The 24,948-nt window shown below is 33.4% G+C and overlaps 1 protein-coding gene and 1 pseudogene across 2 annotated transcripts; both read left to right on the forward strand.

The window, feature by feature from the left end:
• The first annotated feature begins 711 nt into the window (after positions 1-711).
• LOC148933779 (putative late blight resistance protein homolog R1B-16) lies at positions 712-3,378 on the forward strand. Its single transcript, XM_089059827.1, has one exon. The coding sequence runs from the start codon at positions 767-769 to the stop codon at positions 3,248-3,250; it is 2,484 nt and encodes an 827-aa protein (XP_088915953.1). The 5' UTR covers positions 712-766; the 3' UTR covers positions 3,251-3,378.
• Positions 3,379-8,122: 4,744 nt separating this feature from the next.
• Positions 8,123-11,112, forward strand: LOC148933780 (putative late blight resistance protein homolog R1B-16; annotated as a pseudogene). Its single transcript, XR_016136612.1, has 2 exons — positions 8,123-10,774; positions 10,896-11,112. The product of XR_016136612.1 is annotated as a putative late blight resistance protein homolog R1B-16 (transcript).
• Positions 11,113-24,948: the final 13,836 nt, after the last annotated feature.

Below are 24,948 nucleotides of genomic sequence, written 5' to 3' on the forward strand. Positions count from 1 at the left end.
AAATTGGTTCAACGATAGTGTTCAATGTTCATGTTCTTCTTTGATTTTTTTATTCTTGAATTTTTTTACTCTCTATAGTTAGTTTGCTTCTGATGAATTTACTAATTTCAGCATCAGCGTTTCTGTTGAATTTACTGGAATTGATGTCGGCATAAAAAATTTTGTGCTACTGTCAGTCTCGTTTTTACTCTATTTTGTTGGCTCAGTTTTTATTATCTGACTATGACTGTGAATTCTGTTAATTAATTTGGTAATTGATAGTTTATGTTGAAAATTCTGCTCTCCATGAGTTGGAAAAACTTAGGAAATAGATTTAGGTTAGATTTAGGGGAGCTGCTCGTAGATGTTGGCTGTAGATTCAGTTTACTATGGATTTTATTCGGAATTTTCACAATTCAAATTGATAGCTTTGAGATATGAGCAATAGGAGAGTTGTTATGAAGAAGAGCCAGTGGATATATAGGCTTGCTTTAAATGTTGAATGCTTCTTTCAAGATCATATCTTAGTCTTTCAATATCATAGCATGTCACAGATCATAATTGATCTCCCTAGTAAAAAATGCAAATCTTTGACAGATTCAAGGCTAAGTACAGACAGCTACCTTAATAAAATAACAATTTTATTTGTTGAAGGTCAACAATGAGCTGATTGTCAGGAATTTCAGTTGATGAGGTGTTATAGATTCAATCATCTTGTTTATTGTCCAATTGCAGTTTGCAGCAAGCTTTCCTTACTCTGTTTTCCAAGCTAGAAGATATCTGAAAAATGGCTTACAATCTTCAACCCCTCATCACAATTCTTGAAGGAATCATTGATCCTAACCAAACACGATGGATTGTTGATGAGAACAACACTCAACTTCAATCCCTCCTTCGTAAAGCTACTTCTCTTCAAAAGCTCCTCGATAAATCTTCACTCACCAAACTAGACACCCAAATAAGAGAAGTAGCACATCTTGCTGAAGACATCATTGAATCCCACATGGTTCATCACATGCTCAATGGATATGATTGCATCATATTCACTTTATCCACACCTGATCTGCAGAAAGTAATACGAGAACTTGATCATGTTATGGAGCAAGCGAAGAAGCTTGTGGAGATGGAGGATCAGAAGATGCCGCGAGAGCTTCATTCTGCAATGGAACAAGTGAAACTTGTGGATAAGAAGATGCATTCTATCAGTTTATCCAGTTCCAAGAGTGTTGTTGTTGGAATTAATGAAGATCTAATGCAGCTCAAGGATCGGATGACCCGTATGGAGAAGAAGCGGGAGATCGTCCCCATCGTTGGTATGGGTGGTATAGGTAAAACCACTCTTGCTCGAAAGCTTTATGAAGATCCATTGATTGTTGATCACTTTACATATCGTGCTTGGACCACTGTCTCACAAGATTACAATATGCCACAAATTCTCAAAAGCCTTCTTCGTTGCATAACTGGAAACGAATGTGAACAGTGTACTGATGAGTTAAAAGATATGTTGTATAAGAGCTTGTATGGTAGAAAATACTTGATTGTGTTAGATGATATATGGAGCACAAAATTCTGGGATGATATGAGGATGTACTTCCCGGACAACAACAACAGTAGTCGCATTGTGATCACCACTAGGGAATCTGATGTGGCCAACTATGCTGACTCTTCCAGATCGCAGCATCAAGTGCAACTGCTTTGTGAGTCTGAAAGTTGGAATCTGCTTCACCAACTTGTGTTTGGAGAAGAGGATTGTCCTCCTGATTTGCAAGACATTGGTCAAAAGATTGCCAACGAATGCGGTGGGCTTCCTCTAGCCATCAGTGTGATTGGAGGGTTGCTATCTAAGATGGAAAGATCAAAAGATGTTTGGAAGGAAATTGGGGACAATGTAATAGCAGCAATTGGTGAATCAAATGGGAAATGCTATAGTATATTGTCATTAAGTTATAACAACTTGCCGAATCACTTGAAACCATGTTTCTTATACATGGGAGCTTACCCTGAAGACTACGAGATTAAAGGCTCCATGCTCGAATATATGTGGGTGACAGAAGGATTTATAAAATCAAATGGGGAACGAAGTTTGGAGGAAGTGGCAAAAGATTGCCTAAAGTCTCTAGTAGAGAGAAATCTATTTTTGGTTAGACAATATAGCAAGTATGGAAAACCAAAAAGATACGGCATGCATGATATGTTGAGGGATCTATGCATTAGGAAATGTGATGAAGACAAGTTTCTGCATGTGAAGAAAGGTTTCAAGGTCACATTCTCTAATCCACGCCGCCTGAGTTTGCACATGTCAAATGTAATTGAAGATGGTTATGTTCCAAAGTCCATGTCACTTACGCGATCAGTTATTGTCAATGGTTATACAAGGGATGAGTTTCTATCTGGTGTCTTTTCCACGTCAAGATTGCTAAGGGTGTTGGATTTATTGGATATGGAGTTCAAAGAGTTTCCAACTGAAATATTTGAATTTGTCAACCTACGCTTCCTAGGTGTGAACTGCAAGTCAAGTATACCAATAGGAATATCAAGGTTGTGGAATCTGCAAACCTTGATTTGTAGTTGGGGGTTTGATGTGCCATCCGAGCTATGGCAGCTCACGGAGTTAAGAAATCTCAAGGTGTATGCAATTAAGTTGTTAAAAGATGAGGAAATGAACTTTAGAGTTCTGAAGATGTTGCAAAAGATTTCAACTGTGAATCTATCTCGAAAGGCATCAACTTGGGATGGTTTCTTCAAAAGCGTTCCGAATATCCAAAAGTTGGTGATTGATGGTGAATACCGAAGGCTACCCACGAAAATTGATCTTAGCCATCTTCATAAGCTCGAAAGTTTAAGATGCTGTCGTATTATAACTCTATCCTTTCACAATGGTTCCGATTGGATTTGCAATGTTATATTTCCTTGTAATATCAGAAAACTAGTTCTGTATGAATGTGCAGTAAATTCGGGAGTGTGGAGGACTTTGTGTGCACTACAGAATCTGGAAGCGCTCACGTTAAGGTGGTGTACTTTTAAAAGCAAGGAGGAGACACGTGAAGAAGAGAGGGGGGTAGCAGATGGAGAGGAGTCTGACAGCGATGTTGAGTATGAAAGAGAGTGGGGAGTTGAGTTTGAAAGAAAGGGGTGGATATGTGAAGAAGAGTTGAAGGTAGCAAATGGAGATGGTTTTGAAAGTGAGGATGAGACGCATGAAGAAGAGTGGAAGGTAGGAGATGGAGATGATCAGTTTGAAAGCGAGGAGATGGAGAAGTGTAGAAGGTAGCAGAAGAAGATGTGTTCTGTTCACTGAAGTTTCTAAATCTTGAACAGTTAAGCCTTACGCGTTGGATAGCCGATGAGACCAACTTCCCTGACCTATGCCGCCTCTATGTATCTTACTGCTTTAGACTAGAGAAAATCCCAAGCGGCATTGGAGAAATCCCAACACTCCAATCAATCGAGTTAGATGGATGCAGAGAATCCGCAATAGCCTCTGCAATAGATATTGAGGAGGAGCAATCTGAATACGGCAACTACCATCTCAAACTTCATATCGGATGTGCGCATTATAATACGAGTGATGATATGACGGAGCATGAAGCGGAGGGTGACAGCCAGTAGGAGGCCGAGGCTGTTGTTGAGCAGGAAGCCCATTGCGCTCCGGACACAACTTCCCAAGTATCTTCTGGATTATGCCTAGTCCATGCATGGCGACGTCTTTCTGTTTTTTTTTTTTTTTTTAATTATGTATCTTTCCTTTTTGAAATTAAGTCGGGCCTAGAGCCCCGTTTGGGTTTTCTTTACGGTTCTTTTCCGAATAGACTAGCAGGTCGAACCACCTAGGTTAGTGATACGAAGGGCTTCGTATCTGACCGGAACAGGGAAGAGCACCGGATTGCGGCGCCGCCTTTTCTCTCTAGGGTTGAGAGAGAGACAAAAACGTGCGTGAAAAGAAAGGAAAGGAATTAGGAAAATTCTGTTGTATTGATTCTTGAGGGTTTCAATGTACAGAATTCCTATTTATACTAAGGACCCTAGGTTTGGTTCGACTCGATCATTTCGGGAAAGAACCAACAAGAAAACCCGAAACGGAGCTTATAAAATGCTCGACTCAAAAGTCCCAAATTAAAGTAAAACAATAAACTTAGCAAAAAGTCCAATAATAAAAAATCTAACGCGAAACATAATCCCCGAACCATGCCGGCCTCCTTCTTAGCCTCAACGGTCGTCCCGACTCTTCCGTCTCATCCTCGCTGCTCTCCTCTGACTCCGGCAGATCTGGTGTATCATTCAGGTTACTCTCCGGCGAGTCTTCCATAGCTGGTGCTGCCTCCGTTGATTGAGTAATTGTACCCATATCAGTTAGGTTTAAACATGGCTTTTGTTTCATTATTCCTTAAGAAATCTAATAACCAAAATTTATGATTTTTCTCCCGAGACTTTTGACTCCTTGTTAATTTTAATCTAAGGCTGCTGTGCTATGCATGAATGCAGATTTTTAGTGATTACTTGTTTTTGATAGAATTGCATGATCCAGCTACATGTTGTGTTTCAACTTTCTTCAGTGATCTTTATTTCTGAGTGGTACCATCTTGTGTTGTGCTTTTATGAGAAGATGTTGATACATTCCATCTGTTAGGTTAGTGGTGTCCACTGTATCTTGACTACTTTGCTGTTTAGACTGATTGTGAGTTGTGAGCTGTTTGATTTTTGATGCTTGAGGATACAAAACTTATACTGTAGTAGGAGTAGTATATTTCATGAATAGAGATATGCTAAATTTGAATTTGTCCCTAGATTTTATTCCATATGTAGTCAAGATATGTGTACTGTGCAGTGTGTGTGGGTCATGACCTCGCACTTACTAATAACAGAGCCAATGTCTCTAATTCGAGCTGCTATATGCATAGGTTTTGGCTAAAATCAGCTACCATTTGGTGTCTTTTCTGTGTCAAGATTGCTAAGGGTAATGTATTTCATTTATGTCAAGTTCACTGAGTTCTCAACTAAAATATTTGAATTTGTCAACTTACGGTTCTAGTTGTCGACGGCGGTTCAAATGTACCTAGAGGAATATCAATATTGTGGAATTTGCAAACCTTGATTGCTCCTTTTTGCGAGTTTGATTTAGCGTCTAAGCTATGGCAGTTCTCTGAGTTAATAAATCTGAAGGTGTATGGAATCGAGTTGTTAAAAGATGAGGAAATGAAGTATAGTGTTATGAAAAAGCTGCATATGATTTCATTTATGAGGCTAACTGAAGAGGATCAACTTGGGACGGTTTCTTCAAAAGCATTCCAAATATCAAAAGGTTGGCAAATGATAATGACAACTGAAGGAAATCCACGACATTTGATCTTAGCCATCTTGACGAACTCGAAATATTAAGATGCACAAGTATCATAGCTAGGGCTGGGGAAAAATACCGAAAAAATGATATATCGCTCGTATCGTATTGAAAAATATCGAAAAATTATTGAATTTTCGATATATCGTAATTTTCGATATGATACGATATCGTATCATAAGTTTTCGTTACGATAACGATATGAATTTCCTTATATCGCGATATATCATTTTATATCGAAAATACGATATATATCGAAAATTATCGATATTTTATTTTCGATATATATCGATAAATTTTCATATATATCGATATTTAACGATATATCGAAATATCGATACGATAACGATATGAAATTTTTTTATATCGAAAGTTCGATATATCGAAACTTTCGATACAATAACGATATGAAATTCTTTCATATCGATATTTTCGATACGATACACGATACAACGTTTTCGATACGATATATCGTATCGACCCACCCCTAGCCATAGACCGTCCTAACGGTTCTCATTGGCGTTTCTAAGTTATATTTCCTTGTCATATCAGAAAACTAGTTGTGGATGAGTGTACAATGAATTCAAGTGTGTTGAGGACTATGTGTGCACTACATAAGCTAGAAGTGCTCACGATAAAATCATGCACATTTATGAGCGATGAGATGACACGTGAAGAAGAAGAGTGGGAGGTAGCAGATGGAGATGTGTTCTATTCACTGCAGTTTCTGTATCTTATCAAGTTTGATGTTGTGCGTTGGAGCCAATGAGACCAACTTCCTTAATCTACGCCACCTCTATATTCGTAACTGATGGAAGCTAAAGGAAATCCCTAGCAGCATTGGAGAAATCCCAACACTCCAACTAATCGATTTACTATTCTGCACCAAATCCGTAGTGGCATCAGCAGAAAGGATTGTGGAGGAGAAATCTGAATATGGCAACTACGATCTCAAACTTCGTATCTCAAAAACCCACAATCGGTGATCGCACTTCCAAAAGGTAAGCATTTTTGCAACATTTTGAATGCAATTTGGTTTTAGCAACAGGGGATTGGCAACTTCATTTTTCTTTATTATCAGAAAGTTTTCCAGTATATCCTATTTATCTTTACTTCCATGAAATAAAATTTGTTGACTTTTCCCTGTTTTATGAAATAAATTTATTGCTACATATCTTTTCTTGGATATACATAGAAATATGTAATGTTATTCTCTTTTTGGTATTATAAGATCTGTGATTTTGAATGCAGCTTTCAGCAACCATTTCTACAGATTTTAAATTGTGTTACCTCCTTATTTCATATATTTATGTTGTTCATACAACTCTGTCTCTGTCAAGCTTAAATTTTATGATTTCTTGAAACGACCATCTTCTCTTGTCCCTGGTCTAGTGGTATTGCTTGTTATATAGAAATGCTATGTTGTGTTAATTAACTAGTCATGTCCGTTCGTGTGTTGCTCATTTGCTTATGATTCTCGTGTCCTCGTTCATTGTTTGGGCTCGAGGGCCGTTTTTTGCGGGAGCATTTTCTTTCGTTTTGTTTAGAATGCTTGGAATAGGTGGAGAATTAGTAATATCCTGTTCATAAAAATCAAATGACAAATCAATCGATCACATCTACATACACAATAGTACTATATTTTACTTTATTAAAAAAAATAAACATATTTTTAAAAGGAACTCACTCAATCACTCTATTCTGTGACTAAAATTGAAGAGTGACAGTGTTCATGTTCTTTGATTTATTAATTTTGATTTTTTTACTATGATTTGTATTTCATTTCTGTTGAATTCACTAATTTCAGCATCAAAGTTTTTGCTCTGCCGGCGGCAGTCTCACAAACCCAATTCAATTTAAAGGGCCCTATTCTCTTCTGATTAGGCCTGATAACATTATTTATCAAGTGTGGTATAGGTTGGACAGAGCCAAAATTACATTTCAAATTTAGTATAAAGTCCAAATAATATTATACTATCAGTTTATTATGCCCTTTTTGTTGAATTTTCTGAACTCTGAAGTTTTATTATTTGTTCACCACAAACGAGCAGGAAAAATGAGATAAATCTATTGAATTAAAATATGGTTGTTTATGGTTTGTACTATATGGGATCTAATGGGCTCCGGGTTTGGGCGGGTTGAAGGGTATCGGGCTGAAACTTAATGGGCCAGAATATCACATTAAAAAATTAAAAAATAATTATTCATAACTTTTCGTCACCACTCTTCTTATCAATTACTACCTTCATATTTTAAAAATTGAAACATTTAAAACGGTACGAATTTTAATGCACAATTGATACATTTAATCTGATAGGATAGGGGTGCGGTGTTCATTCTATACAATTTAGGCATTACCCAATCTGATTGTTTGTGTATTCATTCAAATTCTGAAATAGTTAATTCATGTATAGTAGTACTTATAATTTTATGAAATCATAGATTATTAGTAAAAATTTTGAAACAGCCATGTGGAGTAATAATTTTGATTTTAATCTAAATGTTCCCACAATTCGCTCACGTATCCACTCCACATTCCACTATGAAAAAAGTATTAAAGTGACAGTCATATAGTAGTAATAAATACTTTTCCCATTTTCTAAATATAAAAACTTTGTAAATGCATTAGTTTTAATATAAAATTAATAAAATAAGAAAAGCGAAAAATAAATAAATAAAAAGAAAGAAAGAGAGAGAAAAAGATTGAGATTGACAATGAGCTGGCTGTCACTAATTTCCATTAATAATCAAGTTCGCTTAAGCTAAGTTATTTTATGGAGTATATTATATTATTATTCTCAATATTCATGTCTTTGTGCCGATTGCAATTTGCAACAATCATACCTTCCTCTGTTTTCCTAGTGAGACGATATCTGAAAAATGGCTTACAACCTTCAACCACTCATCACCATTCTTGAAGGAATCCTTGATCCTCACCAATCACGATGGATTGTTGATGAAAAGAATCCACAACTCCGATCCCTCCTTGATAAAGCCACCTCTCTTCAGCACCTCCTTAATCATAAATCTTCATTCACCAAACTAGACACCCAAATCAGAAAAGTAGCACACCAAGCTGAAGACATCCTTGAATCCCACATGGTTCATCACATGCTCTCCGGATCGGATTGTGTGAGGTTCACTCTTTCCACACCAGATTTGCAGCAAGTAACACGAGATCTTGATTCTGTTATGGAGCAAGCGGAGAAGCTCGTGGAGATGGAGGATAACAAGATGCTGCGAGAGCTTCATTCTGCTATGGAACTAGTGAAGCTGGTGGAGATGGAGGATAAGAAGATGCCGCATAGCAGTTCATCGAGTTCCAAGAGTGTTGTGGTGGGAATTGATGCAGCTCAAGGATCGGCTGGCTGGGATGCAGACAAAGCTGGAGATCGTCCCCATCGTTGGTATGGGTGGCGTAGGTAAAACCGCTCTTGCCCGAAAGCTTTATGAAGATCCATTGATTGTTTCTCATTTTGCATATCGTGCTTGGACCACAATCTCACAAGATTACAATATGCCACAAATTCTATTAAGCCTTCTTAGTTGCATAATCGAAAAAGAAGAATTTGATAAACATAAGCATAAGAGAAGGCTTGGGCTAAAACATATATTGTATAAGAGCTTGTTCGGTAGAAAGTACTTGATTGTATTAGATGATATATAGAGTACGAAATTCTGGGACGAGATAAAGATGTACTTTCCAAATAACAACAATGGGAGTCGTATTGTGATCACCACTAGGGAATCCGATGTAGCGAAATATGCAGACACTTTGAGTTCGCATCATCAGGTGCAATTGCTTAGTAAGTCAGAAAGTTGGAATCTGCTTCGCTAACTTGTGTTTGGAGAAGAGGATTGCCCTCGTGAATTGCAAGAGATTGGTCGAAAAATTGCCAACGATTGCGGTGGGCTTCCTCTAGCCATCAGTGTGATTGGAGGGCTACTATCTAAGGCGGAAAGATCAAAAGATGTTTGGAAGAAAATTGGGAATGATGTAATAGCAAAAATCAGATGGGCAATGCTATAGTGTATTGTCTTTAAGCTATAACCACTTGCCAAATCACTTGAAGCCATGTTTTTTATACATGGGAGTTTTCCCTGAAGACTTCGAGATTAGTGGCTCCAGACTCGTACAATTGTGGATTGCAGAAGGATTTGTAAGATCAAATGGCGAAAGAAATTTGGAGGAAGAGGCTGAGGATTGGCTAAAGTCTCTTATAGAGAGAAATCTATTTCATGTTACAAAATACAAAAAGAATGGAAAACCAAAGAGCTACACCATGCATGATATGTTGAGGGATGCATGCATTCGGAAATGCGCCGAAGAAAATTTTTTGTTATGAAGAATGATCCCAAGCTCACATTCTCTAATCCACGCCGCGTGAGTTTTGACACATCAGCAAAAATGGAATTTGTTGATGATTCAACAAAGTCCCTATCACTTACTCGGTCTGCTATATGCATCGGCTATAATCAACTACCGTTTGGTGTCTTTTCTGTATCAAGAATGCTAAGGGTATTGTATTTCATTGATGTCAGGTTCACAGAGTTCCCAACTGAAATATTTGAATTTGTCAACCTACATTTCTTAGGTGTCAGTCCTCAATCTAGAATACCTAGAGGAATATCAAGATTGTTGAATTTGCAAACCTTGATTGCTCCTCTTTGCGAGTTTGATGAGCCATCTGAGCTATGGCAGCTCTCTGAGTTAAGAAATCTCAAGATGGTTGGATTGTTGTTAAAAGATGAGGAAATGAACTATAGTGTTATGAAGAAGCTGCAAAGGATTTCAGTTGTGGGGCTCATTAAAAAGGTATCAAATTGGGATGGTTTCCTCAAAAGAATTCCAAATATCAAAAAGTTGGAAATTGAAGATCACCCTCTAACTAAAGCATCCACGGCAATTGATCTTAGCCATCTTCACAAGCTGGAAAAATTAAGATGCGATTGCATCAGAAGTATATCCTCTCCAGACGGTTTTGGTCGTCGTTTCAGAGTTATATTTCCTTGTAATATTAGGGAAGTAGTTCTGTTAAGATGTGAAATTATTTTGGGAGCGTGGAAGACTCTGTGTGCACTACATAAGCTGGAAGTGCTTGTGATGTTTTTCTGCAGATCTAAAACCGCGGGGGGCGAGGGAGACATGTGATGAAGAGTGGGAGTTAGCATATGGAGATGAGTTCCCCTCACTGCACTTTCTATATCTTGACCATTTGTTTATGGTGCGTTGGATAGCCGATGAGACCAACTTCCCTAACCTATGCCGCCTCTATCTATCTAACTGCCGGAGTCTAGAGGAAATCCCTAGCAGCATTGGAGAAATCCCAACGCTCCAATTAATTGAGGTAAAATATTGCACTGAATCCGTAGTGGCATCAGCAGAAAGGATTGTGGAGGAGCAATCTGAAAACGGCAACGAAGATCTCAGACTGAGTATCACAAAACAATTTCGAAAAGGTAACAAACCATTTCTGCAACTTGAATATTTTCAATGCTGTGTTGTTTCAGCAACAGGTGATTAGCAACTTCACTTATGTTTAATAACCTATTTATATTTTTTTCTTCTTTAATTTGTAAGATGTTTAAGGGTAAGGGAGTGCGGGAGACTATGGAACGAGCCCGAACGCCGCAACTTCCCAAGACTTTTGACCAGTTGTTAATTGTTATGGAGGGTGCTAACATTGATACTATATATGTTGTTTATTAGTACTTGATTTTAAGCATTTTTTTGTACCCTATTTGATTATTCACCATATAATCAACCTTTTATGGGAAAAATTACAAAGTTTAGTCAATTTCTGATAAAAAAAAAAAGTTGATTATATATAACTTTGATATTTGGTGGAAGCCTTAATCTGTAGCTTTTATGCAGATTTGTAGTATATTAAGAAATTATTTGAATTTGTGCGAAAAAATGAATTAGTGGAATGTGAACTTCACTTTTATATACTTCCTCTGTCCCAAAATAAGTGACCTACTTCTTTTGGGCACGAGATTTAAGGAATGATATTTAAATAAGTTAAAGTGGAGAGAGGAAAAAGTAGAGGAGAGAAAAGAGAATAAAGTAGGTGGAGAATAAAGTAAGAAAGATGACTTTTTGCTAAAAATGGAAATAGGTAAGTGGGACACCCCAAAAAGGAATACAAGTCACTTATCTTGGGACGGAGGGAGTATTAATTTTATAATTGAATGTGAATATAATGATTTAATTAAATGGTAGGCCCACTTACTTAAATGAAATAAAGTAAATGAAACATTAAATCGCGGACAATCAAAAATAGCAAAATGGGACTATAAATCCTATAGGGAGGGGTAGCATATATTGACTTCCAAATCATTCATAATTTTTCTTATATCCAAATCAATAAGATAACTAAGGAAATTTATATAATATAATTGGTTATTTTAAAATTTGCCCAAAATGGATCTCGGCCCGAACATCACATTAATAAACCCAATTCGATTTAAGGGCCCTATTATCAGCCCGATATAGATTGTGATGCCAGTTGAGGAAGAACGAAAAATTGTTATCAAATTTTTATTTAAAGTCCAAATAATTTCATACTAGTGCATTATGCCCAAATATTTTTGAAATTTTTTAACTCAAAACATAATACTATTATTGGTTTATCACAAGCATTCTTTATCCTTTGGTTAAAAAGCCCAAGAAACTTCTAAACCCAAAAACAAAACTATTATGCTACAAATGAGTTAAACTTGTTAGTTTCTATGGAATTAAAATATGGTTATTTTACAATCATATTGTACGTAAATTCGGATTTTGGTTTCTCATAAATCGGAAAATCGAACACAATTTTTAATTTTAATGGTCCGATTTTGGATATATTGTCCACCCTACTGATAATCATCGATTTTTCTCCTAAATAATACTACTAGTAGTAATGTCGTATGCAGCATATTTTTCAATATGTATTTAAACTTATAATCGTGTGAGAAATCGATTTAATGTCTATTATATTTAAAATGTTAAATATTGCAAGTCATAATTGAACAAAACCTAAATTAAAGCTTTAATAATAGCAATAATATTAGTTCAACTAAAAAATCACCTGCATGTTTATTGACTGATTCTATCAACTACTAAAAATAACTTTATAATTAAGTAATTAAAATTTATTAGTTGTCGATTTTCATGTTATACATTTGTATTATCTTGTAATCTCAAGTTTTTTATATAATATGGTGCAATCTTTAGAGTCAAACTAAGTATCCCAATTCCTATGTAAAAAATTATTTAATGATTTAAAGTGATATTATATCTCATTTATATACTGCAAAAAGTCAAAAAAGTATGTGCTCAATTAATTAGGTGACTTACCACACTCATTAGTCACAACAATCTCTAATCTAACTTTTGAAATAGGATAAATTTTAGGATTTAGAAACTGCTCCATCTTGATAATTAAAAGGACCATTATTATACACATAGTCAGAAAGTGCACATATGGATTAGTGTTGTTACAATTTGACTAAGTAGTCAAAGTTGATGAATCGATATCCTCTTAATATTAATAATAATCATAATAATGGTATTTCGTATCAATTTTATTAATTCTTCCTACGGGTTTGTGTTAAAATGACAACCCCTCTTAAAGTGATACCGTGACACCACTTATACAACAATATTATAAACGATACACAGCAATATTATAAACCATACACAACAATCTATAAATTGATGTATAGCGTGTTGGATATTGCTGGCCAAAAAAAATTGTTATATAGTGTACAAAATATTGTTGGCCGTCTTTTTCAGATTTTTTTTTTTGCCACGTGACAGCTTATTATTCGTCCACATATAGTGTTATTTTAAGAAGTGGTGGCACCCTAACACTCCCTTCTTCCTACGTATTTTATCTTATATTTATATACATAAGAGCCAAATTTTGGTTTGATCTATAATAATTTAAAAATAGAGTGTAAATAATTTTGGTTTAATTATAAGTTGGACAAAAGATAGAGTGTAAATAAAAATATTAGACATGCCGTCTTTCAAACAAAAGGATTATTCATTTCTTATAACATCATTAATTTTTGCAAAGCTCAATACTTTAATGAGTTTAATAAAATGATTACGTGGCGTACTCTTCTTGCCTATTATTGACACAGGGAAAATAGGGCCACAATTGTTCAAGTATTATAATAATTTTTCCGAAGTTTTGTAATTTGTTTGGACTTATTCCAGCAATATAAGAATATAATTTAAATAATATATATAATTTAATAATAATAGTTAAATTAATTATATAAGACGATCATGAAGCAGAACTTAGCTAAAGAGGTTTGTCTTTTCAATAGGTCGATGGTTCAAAATTCAAATTATCACGAACGTAAATAAGGAATTATTATCGATCGAATATTTTTTAAAAAGCTCGGATATAAGGAATTGATTAGCTATTATTCCTTATATTATAAGGAATCATGTTATATAATTAATACGCCAGGCTAATATAATTATAACATGAATAATAAATATTCCACATCATGGATAAGGTAGAAAGGCTTGAATTATCAGAAAATGATAATGAATAATAAGCAATTGATTGCACTAATAATGTCACCTCAAATTGAAGGATTTGGATTTATATAAATATATAAATGTCAATGAGTTGAGTAGATTGTGAACCAATGTTCATCCGAAACAAGTGTGTATTATGACGCTGAAAACGACACTTCATTAAATTATTAGAGATGAATCATTAACATTAAATTTTCAAATATAATAAAGGGAACTGAATTATTCTCTCGTATATATATTTATTTCAGTCAGATATGTAGAGTTGATTGAGGAGAAAGTGTGGGTCTATACAATATAAAAAATCGGGACTTCAATCGCTAACTTTACTTTTAATTACCAATTACAGCTAATTTAAAACCATAAGATTTATAGAGATCTAATAGTCCATAAATTGTCACGTATAATTTTATTTTATTATTAATTAAATTTAAAAAAATAAGAAAACTACCAAAATTAGGATTTTGAATAAAATTGTCAATGTAGTAATGTAGTGAACTAAACATATCAATATGATTCATTGAATATGTCAACACAATTTAATATTGACAGTATATGTATTATATTGAATTATTATGGTAGCTATATTGACATTAAGATGCCTACTTGATATTTATGAAAATTCAATAATTTTTTTAAAATTTTGGCATTGGAACATATGCAAGTGAGATCTTGTTAGAATTCTTATAAAATTATCTTTAATTTGATATATTTTGTGTATAAAAATAATATAAATTGAGATAGTTATAATCATTTAAAGTTTTGAGATATTTTTTAAAAGTTAATTATAACTAACTTTTTATTAATCGATATTAATACTTTTTATTGACATTTTTTGTGCTTCATATAAATATTTATATATTCGTGGTGAATGATCGTGTTCTTGATACAATATCTATCATTTAGTTGTATTTAGCCATTTAAGAGTGAGTTAGCCGTATATATAACACATCTCTATGTAAAATAATAATACTACTATTGATTACAATTAACATACTCTTCATAGTATTAACTTGAATACATTGGAGAACTATTAAGTAAATTTTAAATTTTAAATTTTAAATTTTATATTATTATTATTGTTATTATTATTCTCTTTTAATATAGAAAATATCAACCATCTCAAATCTCTAAACTCTGAAAGTAAATCGAGCAAATTGAAATAATATATGGAAAAAGAAATTATTATCCCTTAAGACATGGCACCAGATCCAACGCATCAAACTTCCTAAATAAATTTTAAAAAAATCATCTCATCAACCTTCAATAAATAAATAAATAAATAAAATTGAAAAAGGCATCTAGAGTAATGTGATTTTTCAGAGTTTGAACCCCCAATGGGTAACAAAGGTAACACCACTCTTGTATTATAATCCATCAATTTCATAAACATATGGATTTAATAACTTTGAAATGCAAGGGGAGTGCTACACGACATTGCACACTAACATACATACTTTAAATAATTTTAAAATGATTGAAATTTTTTTATAGCATATGTAATGTTCGTTTTATAAGGTAAAGATGTTACTAATCAAGAATGTCTTTTGACGCAAACTCCCTAGGATAAGAACACAAAGTATAATATCATATAAAATGATATTTAAATTATGGAATTTGATCAGTTTTGAAATTTTAATTCTATGAAAACAATGAAAAATTTGGATTAGTTAGCAAGTAGCGAATTTTTTTTATTGAAATTTATCGAAATTATATGTAGATGTTGCCATGTGAGTTGTCGTTTACATGCATGAGACAACGTCGTTTGGTTGAAAAGCACATTAATATATTACACATAGACAATTGAATTTTTTTTCTTAGGTTAAATTCTAAATAATTTTAAACTTTATAATTTTTCTGACTGATTTTAAAATTATGTGACGGATCATTATTCAACCAAACTAAGAAGGTTTTTTCCACAATTTTCCATAAAATAGTAAAATGATAATCCCATGGATAAACTTTATATGCATGTTGGGGTGATCGAGTAATTTTTTACAATTAAAATTGCAAGAGATTTGAATATAGGATGGTGAGTAAAGCGAAGACCAATATTACATGGCTCGATTTCAAAAATTGAAAAAAGAAGTAAAAGTAGTTGCTTTTCTCATGATATACTACAAAAACACAGATTGCGGATCAAGCTACAAAAAAGTAGAAGATATTCACCTAAATACCCTAGCCGCTTATATTTCTTCACCTAAATACCCAACCACTAATGTTTTTTTTTCAATGAATGTAAAAATATTCAAAATCAGTATCAATATGCAAAGTCCACTAATTAGGATGACAATTCAAAATGCACAAAATACGAGGTTCACATGTCTCTTTTAACAAATATATCGATCTCGCAGCATACAACATATTTAGACAATACACACAACATTCAACGTAATATACTTTTATTTATTTTGTGTATTTTACCATTTTATAAATCCAATACAAGACCAAAGACATTTTAAAACAATAACAACTTCGAAGATAAAATTATATTCTATAAATTAATAAAATAAAATAAAATAAAAGTGATCCATAATATCTTATGAGACCACAACAATCATTCTTTGTGTATGAGAACATTAATTTCTTTTTGCAATTTATGATGAGAGAGATCTCAATATTTTCTTTTTTTGGCAAAATATTTCAAAAGCTTAGTGCCAAAAACCACGTCGCAATTACGTGAGAAGCATATCTCAGTCGAATCCGACAAGCCACTTGCTTGGTTAGAATCTTATAATTTGGATATATCAAGAGTCAAGACCATCACAAAGGAATAAGGATAAGGCCAAATATCATTAGGGTAGAATTGAATCATATCTTTTATAACAAGGCTATATATTTCTTATCGTGTAGTTGTATAATAATAATTGAGATAAAACGTATATAAATTATATGCATATAATAATCTTAGATTCAAAATAATCGGACTGATTTTAAAATAATTTTACTTTTATGAATAAATTAACAAAAAAATTTAAAGACTGAATTATAGTGGATTCGTACCCGAGATCTTTGTTATATAATTTCCTTATTAAATTGGTTTTCTTATATTATTCCCTCCTCCCATAATAATACTCGAAGTATTATAAGTTATAACGTAAAATAGATCAATTTTAAGAACGAGAAAATATGATTAACGTATTACTCCCTCCATCCACGAATATGAGTCCCATTTTTTCATTTTGGTCCTTCCATGAATAGGAGTCCCAGTTCATAATTACCACGAATTGTAAAAAGACCTCACATTCCACTAACCCACTCCACTCACATATCATTTAAAACTAATATATACAAGTGAGACATATATTCCACTAATTTTTTTCCACTCACTTTTCCTAACATTCCTTAAAATCCATGCCAGATAGAAATGAGACTCCTATTCGTGGACGGAGGGAGTACTAGTTTAGAGTGAATAAATAAAAAAGTGAAAAAAAATAATGGATCATGTTACCAAAACTGCAAAGAGGCTAGTACATATTTGGAATGAGTTATAATAAGAAAAGTACTAACATTCAAATGATTTGGTTTTTACCTTTATGATAAATTTATTTTTAGTTTGATTTGAATATAATTATACTAATATCCAAAGGAAAATAACCTTTTTTCTGAATCCACAAATATTTTATTTAAAAATAAATTTTTGTAATTATTCTATCCATCGTATAATAAGACTATTTTTAATTGTGAACCATCCCACAATATATATATATATATATAGGGGCATGTTAGGGTGCCACCACCCCTTAAAATAACATCATACCACCATTTCTAGCCAATCATTTATACACGTGGACGAATAATAAGCTGCCACGTGGCATTTTTTTTCAAGGATAAAAAAAGACGGCCAGCAATATTTTATACCTTATACAACAATTTTTCTTGTCCAGCAATATCCGACACGCTATACAGCAATCTATAGATTGTTGTGTAGTGTTTGTAATATTGTTGTGTAACGTTTATAATATTGTTGTATAAGTGGTGTCACGGTATCTTTTTAAGAGGGGTTGTCATTTTAACACAAACCTATATATATATATATATATATATATATATATATATATATATAGGGGAGCATTAAGGTCCTATTGCCCCCTTAGTGTCTATTTCCTTCTTAATATCAATCATTAGATTGATGGAATGGACGAACTAGATTAAAAGGGCAGATCTGATCCCGTTTTGCATTATTTGGTCGATTTGGTGCATTATGGGGGTAGAATAGGAAACACAAGATTTTGTAGATGCGTTTCAAAACTGCAAAATCCGAGATTTCAGCATATTGATATCATTCCAATTTTGAGAGACCATTAACCTTCCACTCTCTCACCGTCACTTCGTCTCTCTCTTCTCCCTCAATTCCCCTCTCTTCCAAACCCCTAGCCGCCCCAAAATCGATCAGAAAAACCGCAATACAAGTCGTTTTTCACCGTAAATATTTTCTGATCTCGACATTAGTCCATCGTCTCGGGTTTCTCCCCATTCTACGGTTTATTTGGCGACGTCAAGCAAGCCATCGTCAACAATTTCTACAAAGGGATAAATCCGTTAAGTTTTCGACAATTGATTGTCGCAACATCTCCACTATTTTGAAAATCCGAGGTTGCTTTCTTTCATAACATAAATTCAATATTAGGTCTCTCTATTGTATGTCGTTCGTTGATTCAATTTTTGGTATTCTTTTTAGTGCTTGTACAAATATTCTGTCAATTTGCAGATTTTGGTTTGGTGATGGATTTCAATTTTGATTTGCTACACTATTAAATTTAGGTTTAAGTAATTCTTTGATGAATCTATTTAGTTCTGATTTTAATTGAATGGGTTGTTATTGGGATCCAATTTTTATCAAATTTGAATCTTGATACAGTTAATGTGGTCATTTTCTGTGCATAGTTGTGTGTTTCTGTGAAATATTTTGTTACTACATTATTATGATGCATTATTTGTTCGTTGTAGTACATCATTGACCATTTTCTTGCATTTGTACTGTGTATTCATTGAGAAATTGTGCATTATTGTCAATATGGTGTATATCTAAATTTTGTGCAAATGTGAAACGATTGGTTCACACTGAGATCATGCATTATTTGTTTGTTGGGGGACATTATTGACCAATTTCTTGCATTTCCAATTTGTGTCATATTGAAAAATTTGCTTGATGTTGTACATTACTAAGCAGTATGTTGAATTTTTGGTTTGTATGCATTTCACGGATGTACATTATTTGGTTCATATTATCCATTATATGGTTGATATTGTACATTATTGAATAATGGTGTCTACGCATTAGAATATAAGTTATATTATACATTGGTTAAATTTGAATTTATGCATTATTTACTCATTTTTTTAACATTAATTAGCAAGATTTGTGCATTATAGAATACTCATGTGATACATCTCTGTGTCTTATTTTGGACAGCAACTAAGCAGCGTCGGGTTGATTTTGAGAAAGCGGTAGACGATGTTCTTCCAATCACATTAACCCAGAAGCTTGGGCATAAATTAGCCGAGGACAAAGCAGAGACTAGTACAAATGTATAAATATTTTCGTGTAATGGATTATATTTACTCAGTAATGGACGATTTGTGTCCTGTAATGTATATGTTTCTGAGACATTTTTGTTCTAATTTTATGAGTATAACTTATAAACATAATGTGAAAATATTTCAGTGTAATGGATTTTATTTACTCAGTAATGGACGATTTGTGTCATGTAATGCATATGTTTATGAGACGTTTTTGTTGTGATTTTATGAGTAGTTTTAACTGATAAACATAATGTACAACTATTTCAGTGTAATGGATTTTATTTACTCAATAATGGACGATTTGTGTCCTGTAGTAATGGACGATCTGTACATTATTCACTGATTCGTGCACATTATTAGATACTATTAGTACATTATTTATTGTACTAAAAAATGAAATTTAATTCATGTTGTGGTGCTATAACCTAGACCCATGGGTTGCTAAACCCAAGAGGAATGATTCAAACTCTCTGCCATTTGTGATGGTTCCGTTTGTGAGAGGGTACTATAACCTAGCCCCATGTATTGCTAAACCCAAAGGGCATGAATTCAATTTCCTTTCAACATTATTCTATTCAATCTGTACATTATTAACTGGTCCGTGTACATTATTAGATACTATTAGTATATTATTTATTGTACCTGAAACGCATTAAAAAATAAAATTTCATTCATGTTGTGGTGCTATAGCCTAGCCACATGGGTTGCTAAACCCAAAGGGAATGATTCAAACTCTCTGCCCTTGGTGACGTTTTCGTTATTCGGTCGGTACTATACCCTAGCCCCAAGGATTGTTAAACCCAAAGGGGAATGGATTTAATTTATGTCACACTTCAAACCCATTGTAATGTACATTATTCGAAGCTGGCATATACATTATACAACTATAATCGTACATTAATACAATCTACATTATACACTTAATATAGTACATTACTTGTCGAAAATTTACAAGTTGTAACTGACGAAAAGAAAACACGTAATCTGTAAGCAATAGATGATTTCATGAAAATAAAACGACAATCGATGAAAAATAAATCTGTATACAAGGATGAACTAATCACAAACAAATACAGAAAACAATATATGTCAATTAAACGACTAATACAATAACTTTCTACCAAAATTGGTGAATAATCAATTAAGTAACTGAATGTATAACCTTCTTCCATTGTTGACATGAATGAAACGAGAATGAGTGAAATCTCAAAAAATGGAGACAATAATGAAAAAAAGCAGATGTGTTGAATGGAAAAGAGGATTCGCGACGACAATCAAACACTGCAGATGTCTTCATTGGAAAAGAGGTTTTGCAATGATAATTCGGAGATATAATCTATCAACAAATTATTATGGGACGAGAAAATAAAAAATTGCAGATGTATTCAATGTAGAAGACGATGATAATTCTGGTAGAGAGTGATTAGAATTGGCGTGTAAGGGCCGCGAAGGTAGAAGACGGCAGTGTCGTAGGCGCGGGCGGCGGCGACGTCAGTGGAGTAGGAGCCGAGCCAGATTCGAGATCTCTTGTTACAAAGTAGAACACCGGCGTCTACAATGAAGAGATAGATGAGAGAGAAAATCTAGTTTAATTTAGAAAAAAAAATTAGAATCAATCTTCATTAATCATGTGTTAATATTAGAGGGAGAGATTTATGGAATGAAATAACCGATGCCTAATGCCTTCCCAAAATGACCTTTTTGAATTTTTTAAATATTTTAATTAAATACATGTGGCACTATTTTTGGCCATTAGATCTTCAAATTGTGTGGCCAAGATTGAGAAGGAAAAAGAATAAAAGATGCAAAAAGGATGTGAATACATCCCTATATATATATATGATCATGATCAATTGAGATTATTTAGGCTAATTGAGAAATGAGATGCAATATCAGCCACTCATTTTTATTAAATGAGTGGTCTAGATTTTGCCACACAATAAATATTATTAGATAATTTTTTATGAAAGGGTAAAACTGTCTTTTCACGTTTTAATTTAGGGTTCTTCATCCTAATTCGTCTCTGATCGCGATTCTGGTGAGATTTCATCTATTGAATTATACCAATCATTGAATCTATTTTAACGATTGATGATTCAATTGATTTGCAAAATTAGACTCAGACGGTTTCAATGATACCTGATTTGCGATTCAATTTTCGAAAAACAGACGACCTATTCGACGGATTTCTTTGTTGATTTTGACGTTTTTCGGTCGATTTTACCGACTTTGATTCTGTTTTTATCATTTATTTGTTGATGCCCAGTCAAATTTGTTCCTAATTAGTTTTTTTTTATTTTCTCATCTTTAGGTTCGATTTCAGTTCGTAATCAAAAGCTAAGTGTTATTTGATGGATTCTTCATCTTATTCCGAGTCTACGTCGACGAATGGTGGAGGTAGTTTGGTTTGATTTTTATTAACATGATTTTTTTGTGTTATGTTGGTGATTTATGCTCTGTTGACATGATTTATGTTGCTTGGTAAATATTCTGTGTTGTTGCCATGCTCTTTGTTTACTTTCTGTTTCATTAACATTATTTTGTTGTGTTATGTTGGTGATTTATGCTCTGTTGACATGATTTATGTTAAATATTCATCGTGTGTTTGAATTGGTGTATTCTAATTAAACTGGACATTTTGATCCTGGTAATTTGAAGCTTGTTCTGATATTTTGGCTTACATAACTTATATCAATTGTCTAAGAATTTTACAAAAGTGCAGCCACCTCTTTAGATATAACTATAGGGATAATTTTCTGATTTATGTGAAGCTACTTGAGAAATCAGCTCAATAATTCTTGACCAAGGAAATAAACGTTAGTCTAAGTGGATCAATGTTTGGTTGGATTTTCTTGAATGTAAAAGTCCATATGATATAACCATAATCAGAGTCCTTAACTTGACTTAAAAAAATCAGTTAGTTATTGGCTAAGCAAAAGACCATAAATGCTGAGAAGGTTGACAAACATGGTTGAGTTTGGAATCTATGGATACTTTAGGTGTAGACTGTTTAACCTTTTTTTCTTAATCAGTTGTGAGCTTTCAAGGGAGAAATATGGGTTATGAGCTCTTTGTTGACCTTTTGTTTCATTAATATTATTTTGTTGTGTTATGTTGTTGATTTATGCTCTGTTGACATGACTTGAAAATCTGTTGACATGATTTATGTTCCTTGGTAAATATTCTGTGTTGTTATCATGCTCTTTGTTCACTTTCTGTTTCATTAACATTATTTTGTTGTGTTATGTTGGTGATTTATGCTCTGTTGACATGATTTATGTGTACTTGTTAATTATTCTGTTGACATCGTGTGTTTGAATCGGTGTATTCTAATTAAACTGGACATTTTGATCCTGGTAATTTGAAGCTTGTTCTGATATTTTGGCTTACATAACTTATAACAATTGTCTAAAAATTTTACAAGAGTGCAGCCACCTCTTTAGAGATAACTATAGGGGTAATTTACGTAAGTCTCTTGATTTGCGTTGACGTGACTTGAAAATCTGATGACATGATTTACGAATGGTGGAGGTAGTTTGGTTTGATTTTTATTAATATGATTTTTTTGTGTTATGTTGGTGATTTATGCTCTGTTGACATGACTTGAAAATCTGTTGACATGATTTATGTTAGTTGGTAAATATTCTGTGTTGTTGTTATGCTCTTTGTGGACATTCTGTTTCATTAACATTATTTTGTTGTGTTATGTTGGTGATTTATGCTCTGTTGACATGATTTATGTTACTTGTTAAATATTCTGTTGACATCGTGTGTTTGAATTGGTGTATTCTAATTAAACTGGACATTTTGATCCTGGTAATTTGAAGCATGTTCTGATATTTTGGCTTACATAACTTATAACAATTGTCTAAGAATTTTACAAGAGTTCAGCCACCTCTTTAGAGATAACTAAAGGTGTTATGTTGTTGATTTATGCTCTGTTGACATGACTTGAAAATCTGTTAACATGATTTATATTCGTTGGTAAATATTCTATGTTGTAGGGTCTGTTATTCCAATTTGCAAGCCTGAGTTGAGGCCTTATGAAGGTCAAAAATTTTCTTCCCTTGAGGAAGGAATTTCCTTTTATGAAAAGAATGCTCAGGAGTGTTGTTTTGATTGTCGAAGATTTGGAAATAGGTCTAGTGGTGGTGTTATTATTTTTCAGTATGTTGTTTGCAATAGACAAGGATTTCCTACAGTAGATTCGTTGGATGTTGATGTTAGTGTATCTGAGGATGGTAATGTGTCTGATGATGATGAAGTATCTTCAAAGAAGAGACGTAGACGTGGCACCAAAAGGTGTGGATGTGGAGCGAGAATTAGTTTTAAGTTTTTTTCTGATTTTGGTGATAAGTATTACCTTATGCATCAGTTTGTTGAGGAACACAATCATACTATGGTTGACAAAGATCATAAGAGATTTATGAAAGGTAATCGCAGTTTGAATGATGTTCATCACAAGTTTGTTGAAGATTGCACCAAAGCTAACATCGGTCCTACCTCTACTTTTAACTTATTAAAGGAGTTTTTCGGTGGTTATGATGTTGTTGGGTGTACGTTGACTAATGTTAGGAATTGTTCACGTGATTAAAGAGAAATTTAAAGAAGTGGATGTGCAAATGATCTTAAATCAGATGCAAGAGAAGAAGAGAATTTGTGAAGGGTTTTTTTACAAATATCAATTATCACCTGAAGATAATAAGTTAGTGAGCTTATTCTGGTCTGACGCTGAGTCTCGGAAGTATTACCACATGTTTGGAGATGTTGTAGTATCTGATACAACATATTCAACAAACAGGTAGTTTATTTATTATACTTAGTAATTGACATAGATAGTAGTCGACATGGTAGTTGACATTGGATACATTTGTACTTTGCATCATTTCTGATTTAATAGTTGACATAACATATACCTATAATTGACATTATTGATGTTTTGTGTTGATGTATTTGTTCAATAGGTATCGTATGGTGTTTTGTCCATTTACCGGGAAAGACAATCATGGGTGTCCTATTGCGTTTGGAGCTGGTTTCGTATCCGGTGAGAATTGTGATGCGTTTTCATGGCTTTTCACCGTATTTGTTGAATGCATGGGTGTTGCTCCAAGAATCATAATCACTGACCAAGATTGGGGAATAAGGCTTGCCATTGAGAAGGTATTACCTGGTACAAGGCATCGTTTGTGTATGTGGCATATTATGAGCAAGTTATTTGAGAAGATACCTAAATCAATTTCTGATAGAGAAAAGTTTAGTAAGGAGTTTAAGTCTTGTGTTTGGTCAGAGTTGTTAGATCCGGATGAGTTTGATATATTATGGACTAGTATTGTTGAAAAATATAGTGTAGAAGATCATAAGTGGTTTAAGGATATGTTTTTGATCAGACATATGTGGATCCCAGCCTTCTTTAAAGATGATCTGAAAATAGTTTTTTTAAGAGGTACTCGAAACCGTTGTTCAATTTTGCTGACTTCACTCTTTAGTATAACAATGTCATTGATGTTCAAAGGAATCAAACTGAGAGGCTTGACTATTATGATTCTGTAATCACTCCAAAATATGTCAA

The sequence above is a fragment of the Salvia hispanica genome, chromosome 1, assembly GCF_029641045.1.
Source record: "Salvia hispanica isolate PSC_SH4W2 chromosome 1, Shi_PSC_v1, whole genome shotgun sequence".
Taxonomy (NCBI): Eukaryota; Viridiplantae; Streptophyta; class Magnoliopsida; order Lamiales; family Lamiaceae; genus Salvia; species Salvia hispanica.

Bases quoted from the DNA above. Each gene is read 5' to 3' on its own strand.
- LOC148933779 (XM_089059827.1), top strand. From the start codon at position 767: ATGGCTTACAATCTTCAACCCCTCATCACAATTCTTGAAGGAATCATT.